The sequence below is a fragment of the Herpailurus yagouaroundi genome, unplaced genomic scaffold, assembly GCF_014898765.1.
Source record: "Herpailurus yagouaroundi ecotype Mexico unplaced genomic scaffold, PumYag 210, whole genome shotgun sequence".
NCBI classification, from domain to species: Eukaryota; Metazoa; Chordata; class Mammalia; order Carnivora; family Felidae; genus Herpailurus; species Herpailurus yagouaroundi.
The window spans coordinates 27,465,023-27,471,945 of record NW_024412441.1 but is presented as its reverse complement, the minus strand read 5'-3'; the positions used below and the strand labels follow the sequence as shown (position 1 = coordinate 27,471,945).

General features: G+C 44.9%; 1 protein-coding gene across 2 annotated transcripts in view; it reads right to left on the bottom strand.

Annotated features, from left to right (window-relative positions):
• Positions 1-5,252: 5,252 nt before the first annotated feature.
• The window catches only part of LOC121016478 (sulfotransferase 1C1-like), a 43,542-nt gene continuing 41,871 nt past the window's right edge, over positions 5,253-6,923 (bottom strand). The window contains exon 7 of one of the 2 annotated variants that reach the window (XM_040454145.1): positions 5,253-6,795. In XM_040454145.1, coding sequence (XP_040310079.1) covers positions 6,683-6,795 — 113 coding nt within the window. In that variant the 3' untranslated portion in view covers positions 5,253-6,682. The remainder of the gene's footprint in view (positions 6,796-6,923) is intronic. The other variant, XM_040454144.1, reaches the window with a different exon arrangement.

Below are 6,923 nucleotides of genomic sequence, written 5' to 3'. Positions count from 1 at the left end.
AAACAGCTTCAATTTTTTTTCTCTAGGTCTATCATCTATCTATGTATGTATCTTAATAAGAGATTTTGTTGTAAAATTCAATGTCAAGCTGGAAAGTATAAAAGTTTTCAAATTTTCAACTTTCTCTCAGAAATTAAGTATTTAATAAATATTTATATCCAGAAAATAAGGCAGTATTTTGTCCCTTTTAGTGAAGTGGTGCTCACCTGGTTAGGAATTTTGCCATCATCTGACTTCAAGGGTCCAGTATTTACCCCCAAATCCTTTCTGATGCTCACTTTCCCCACCCATCTTGTCCTCTTTCCCATCCCTTTCTCCTTCAGCTTTGTGTCTCAGTCCTGACACACGCTCAGGCCCTCTCCAGGCCATCTTCTCTGGCCACCTTGTCTCTCAGTCCCCCATTTCAGACTTAATTCTTGACTCTGCTCTCTTGATCACAGTAGGACTTGTGTGACAGGGGACATGCTCTCTGGCACCCCTGCTGGCTGGGACCTCCTACTTTCTGCTCCATGGGAGGGGATTAGGGTATGCACCTAAGGTTTCAGGTGGTTCCCACCTGAGTGGCTACACACCATGTGTCAGGGAACAGGGTGTGGTGGGATAAGAAGGGGGACTTGAGCTGGCAGGCCTATCCCACGTGCTCCCACACTGCCATTCCTCTCCCTTGCCAGTCCCCATCCTCACCCTGTGGTCTGACTACACAGGGCCTGGCCTCAGAATAAAGCATTCTAATTATGCAGAACTCATGGTTCTTGGTGACACTACCACAGCGGTGTGCTTTTCACATGGGACTCAGGGTTGGGTTCCTCTTTAAAAGCTCTGGAATGGGGCAGCACTACTGGTGCCCTGCCCAGATTCCCGTGGATTGGTACCCCCAGCCTCCATCTCATGCCCCAGGAATGTGCTTCCTTCTTACAGGCCCTGGCCTGCTTCATTCTGAGAAGGAAGTCTGCCCTTTGGCACTGAATGGCTTTGCCCAGAAGCTCTGACAGCACAGGAATATGGGAGCTGACATCCCCCTGGGGCAGCCACATGGAGGGACTGAGGGCAGGAAAGGAAAGCGCAGCTCCCTGCCCTGCCTGTAGGAAGGACTCTCCCAGGAATGAGGGACTCCCTAGAGAATGAGATTGAGGCTGGGACTGTGCAGAATCCCTCCCCTTCCTGTTTCCCATTCTCTGATTATTCTCTCATGGGAACACTTTTATTTTTTATTTTATTTTATTTTTATTTTTTCAATATATGAAATTTATTGTCAAATTGGTTTCCATACAACACCCAGTGCTCATCCCAAAAGGTGCCCTCCTCAATACCCATCACCCACCCTCCCCTCCCTCCCACCCCCCATCAATCCTCAGTTTGTTCTCAGTTTTTAAGAGTCTCTTATGCTTTGGCTCTCTCCCACTCTAACCTCTTTTTTTTTTTCCTTCCCCTCCTCCATGGGTTTCTGTTAAGTTTCTCAGGATCCACATAAGAGTGAAAACATATGGTATCTGTCTTTCTCTGTATGGCTTATTTCACTTAGCATCACACTCTCCAGTTCCATCCACGTTGCTACAAAGGGCCATATTTCGCTCTTTCTCATTGCCATGTAGTACTCCATTGTGTATATAAACCACTATTTCTTTATCCATTCATCAGTTGATGGACATTTAGGCTCTTTCCATAATTTGGCTATTGTTGAGAGTGCTGCTATAAACATTGGGGTACAAGTGCCCCTATGCATCAGTACTCCTGTATCCCTTGGGTAAATTCCTAGCAGTGCTATTGCTGGGTCATAGGGTAGGTCTATTTTTAATTTTCTGAGGAACCTCCACACTGCTTTCCAGAGTGACTGCACCAGTTTGCATTCCCACCAACAGTGCAAGAAGGTTCTCATGGGAACACTTTTAAAATAGGTTACTTGCAGAGGTGTCTGAGTGGCTCAGTAGGTTGAACGTCCGACTTCAGCTCAGGTCATGACTTCATGGCTCGTGAGTTCGAGCCCCTGCATTGGGCTCTGTGCTCACAGCTCAGAGTCTGGAGCCTGCTTTGGATTCTGTGCCTCCCTTTCTTTCTGCCCCTCCCCTACTCACACTGTGTCTCTCTCCCTCTCTTTCTTGAAAATAAATATACATTAAGAAACAATAAAATAAAATAAGTTACTTGGAATCTTCATTCCAAGGTCTGTTTCTGGAAACCAATCGCAAACAGGGGATGCCACGGGCTTCTGGAGAGCCCTGAGAACTCTCTGCCTTGGGGGCAACCTGTGGCCAATTGCAGCTTCCTGCTGCTTCTAGAAGCAGGGTAGTGACCTGCCATTCCACCAAATCCCATCTCCCTAGGACCTGAGGGGGCAGAGCTGGGACATGCTCTGTGCTAGTGTTCTGTGTTCAGAGCACATGGTGCTGGCAAGGATAGCTGAGCTTATATTTGGGGGTCACAGCCAACTCTGTAAAAAGAGCCTCATGTAGGAAGCTTGCCTGGCCTGCCTCTCTGCATACCCCGACAGTTCCCTACTCCACATTGCTGATCCTGGTGGTGGTCGGGGATGTTCTCCAGCTCCCGGGAACTCAGGGAGGCAGTCAGTGGTCTTCTGGTTAAGGCTATGATGGACTGTGGAATTTTAAGCATAGTGTGGACCAAGCCCTAGCCATTCAGTCCTGCTTTTCCTGCCAAACTTTGGACTTGAGCCTGACTCCACCAATGACTGCTCCTGGGAGACTGATTACCCACAGACCTTGGCAATACAGGGGTTCACCGGGGTGACCTAATACACAGAGAGATGTCCATTAGCCACTTGCAGCCCTTCCTGGTCCTCATCTTCTCCTGGCTGGGGACCTTGTTCCTACTACTGCATGATAGCCACACCCTGTACTTACTTTATAATCCCTGCTAGCCTGGTCCACACCCACCATGGGTCCTGGATATGCTCACCTGCTTGCTCCTAGAACCCAAAATATGTGTGCTGCTTCTCGGAGTTGCATCCAGATGAGGGTGGTGGGGCAGACCCCACCTTAGGAGCTGGGCATCTCTGCTGCCCTGGGCCCTGTCTGGGCCTACTTGGCTGGAAGTACTGCCCCCACAAGCCTCAGAAGGAGGCAGGCCTCTCCTAGGTACACATAATTTTGTTGCTGGAGGTGCCCGCACTGTTCTTTGGGAAACAGAGGGAGAAGCTCTGGCAAGATCTAGATTTCTGGGGCTTCAGTTTGATCCCATCCAGGACTTCTGCTCTTGCATTCCAAATATGGGATCTGAGTCTTCACAAATATGGACCTTCAGGATGCCTCTAGACTCATTCACACCAAAGTCCTGGCCCAGATAAAGCAGATCCAGGAACTCAGGTCTGAGACAGGATAGTAGATGATATTTCAGGCTTTAAGGATCCCTTCTTCTTTGTTTCTGGTGTTTTTGCAACAACCTTTTTAAAATAGAAAAATCCTCTTAGCTCCCATGCATACCAAATGAAATGAATTTGGCCCAGGAGCCATAGTTTTCCAGCCCTTGTGACCCCTAGACCAACAACAGAGTAGGGAGAGAGAAGGGCAGGGCAGTGATGATGAAGGAGGGTGGATAGTTTGCCACTGAAAAGTAAACTCAGAAGAAAGCTGGTCATCAGATTTCACTAGTATAAACTCTAATTTCTTCAAGCCAAAAAAAAAAAAAAAAAAAAAAAAAAAGAAAAGAAAGAAAAAGAGTGGATACCTAGAAAGATTTAAGAGTTTTTATTCCCATGCCTTGCCTTCCTTTCTCCATCATTTTTTAAAGTTTATTTATTTATTTTGAGAAAGGGAGAGAGAGAGTACAGAGGAAGGGCAGAGAGAGGGTGAGAGAAAGAATCCCAAGGGGGCTCCACACTGTCAGTGCAGGGCTTGAATGCATAAACCATGAGGTCCTGACCTGAGCTGGTATGAAGAGTCAGACACTTAACAGATTGAGCCACACAGGTACCCCTCTCCATCATTTGTTATTACCATTTCACATACTTGAATTCAGAATATTCCAGATTATGTGGACTAAGTTTGACGCAGATGGATGTTTTGAAGTTTCATTACCAGCAAACCCCACACAGGTTTATTATGAGTGAGATGGGTAAGGGACAGAAGACTGGTGGATGCAGGGTGGGGAAGGAGATCCTCTTCCCCAAGGGTAGGCAATGGGCTTGGGTATGTTAGGATGGGAAGCCCATAGAATACCAAAGAGCAAAAGAAGGGCCCAGGAGCCTGGGACAACAGATGGCTTGGAAGGACGGAGGGACCAAGAAGGCTACACTATTTTGGGAAAGGGGAGCTTCTGCTCAGGGCTACCTCACACTCACAGACTTTTCCATGACAAAGACACTCTGATCCCAGCGTTCTACTAGGGAAAAACTGCCTTTCTAACCATATTTCCACTAAGCCTTGGTTTTCTTTTTCTAAACATGCCAGTTAGGAAGGTTTTGGTATTTGTTAGATAATCAGAAAGGATCCCCGGAACCCCAGGTTGTGATGACAGTGTTCTGAGTGCCCAGATGAACTGAATTACAGCCTGGAGGAGGTACAGGCAATATGCTCCAGCTCCAGGAGTGTGCTAAAAAATGGGCCTGGCCGGGAGCAGGGGCATGAGTTCACTTAGCTCTGCTGGGTCCCACCTGTTGATTCTTAGTCCTCTCATCACCAGTGAAGTCTTTGGGCAGTGTGACCTGATTCCTCAACTTCTTATTCTGGTTTCAGGATTCCAAGCTCAGTTCCATTTCCCATTACTCTGTTTTTCTCTCCTTCTAATTGCATGGCTCCAAATCCCTTAACCATGAATATTTACAATATCATCTTACACGACCACAGTATATAGAGGAATGTGTGTATGTGTGTGTGTGTGTGTGTGTGTAAATATGTAATATGTGATTAGAAAGATATTATATTGCCCTGGATACGTGGATAGTCACTTTCTCCATCATCATGATTTTATAGAGCTGGGACTAAAGACTTAAAATTGAATGAAGCCTGGGACACCTGAGTGGCTCAGTCAGTTAAGGCTCAGACTCTTGATTTCAGATGTGATTCATGAGATAGAGCCCCGCTTTGGGCTCTGCTGACAGCATGGAGCCTGCTTCGGATTCTATCTCTCCCTCTCTCTCTGTCCTCCCTGCCCCCCTCTCAAAATAACTAACCAGGTAGCTAACTAACTAACTAAAATTGAATGAAGCCATTACTTCTTGTTAGTACTCCAAGTATTGTTTTAAAGCATATATCAGAACGTTGTGAGAGAGAAATCCATGAATACTCTGCAACCGAAACTGATGGAGAATACAAGAATGGAATTTATTTTTATAATAAAAGTAAAAAGAATCTTACAATTCATAAAAGAATAGCTGCACATTTTCCCAATTTGTGAACTCCAGATGCATTACAGATATTCCCTTTATTTGCCCAGGTCATACTGTGTACAGAAGGGGAGTTTTAGCAGTCTGCTGTCTATATTTTTAGATAGCTCTTAGAATGTGAGCTGGGAATGTGGTGTGGGTGTTCACTGATAAAAAATGTATTTACTATTCAATCATGCTGGTTCACTTCACCATGTATTTCCTCAGAGCAGCTTGGCACTGCACAAATACTGTACTGGATTATTTGCCATGTGGTTAATGATTTTCATGCTTAGAAAGTATGACGATGAAAGAATGCAAATGGGGCTTCTTTTGTTCCTGCACAGAGTTGATAGTATTCTGTATATTATGATTTAGTGGCATAGGAATGCAGTACTCCCACAAACTGTACCTTCCTGACATCCTTTTAAAATAATACATTGATAGACACACTACTTGTGTAAATGATGCTAGACACTTTCTTGAGACAGGTTTTAATGAAAAAAAGAGGCAGAACATAATTACATGTGTAGCTGAATAATTTATCAGTATTGACCATTTTGCTTAGAGCCTCTTTTTAAGAAGCATGAAAGATGATCCTTCTAGAGATGTGATACTCAAGATTTTCTTAAAGTGCATGTGGTGCTGGTATCTTATTTTCTTTGAGGGAGGGGGGCTAACTTGAAGATTTTTCCTCCATTTCTCTCTAAAAAGCCCATCTGAAATATATATTGTTTTCTGCCTGTCTGCCTTGTGTTGGTCTCAAAAGTGAACTGCATCTGTTTCTGTTTCTTGTGCTGCTTATCACCCATTCCTTTCTGGCCTTTCTTCATGTCCAGCTTGAGACCTCCTGAGTCAGGCACAGTTCACTGGCTTCCCTTCTTTTTACCTTCTGCACCTCATAACCTAATACTTCCAAGAGCTGGGCCATCCTCTGTGTCTCATTGTTGATGGTTAAGGATAAAACCTGGTTCCCTTTTCACATTCTCCATAGTGTTCACCTTCTCCTTCTCTGCTTCTCACTCACTTTATCTTATGTTGAAGTTCTACTCTTCTCTATTTCTCTCTTTTAATGAATTTTTCATCCAGGAAGCCAGGCTATTGTGAGATAGTGATTGGGTTATATCACGGGTTTGCAGATAAGCACACCATCATGTGGTGGGTGTCTATGTGAATGATCATGTAATTTAATTTTAAATTTCTACCCAAGATTTGGTTGCATTTGGATGAAGTATATCACAGTGGCATAGAATTTCTGAGAGTGTAGGAAAGCTCAGGATTAAAGTTTAAGTATTCTTGATTATGAGGCTCAAGTGTCTAAAATCTAGGAAGGAGGTCCTTGACTGATGGGCTCCCCTGTTGCCCTCAGATCTCTGTGCGGAAGGTCAGGGTGCTCCCTGCCATCTTCTTCTGGTAGTCCTTGTCAAATTCTTCATTCTGGGTCACAGTGAAATGGCTCTTCCAGTCCCCAGGCATCCCTGAAATGGAGCAAAGTCTCAGTGATTACCACACAAGAGTACAGGGTGGAGTGAGCACACACCCTTGGAACCAGGATAAGAGTGGGGAAAAAAAAGGAAGTTTGCCTCTGAAAAATTATGTAGTGTCA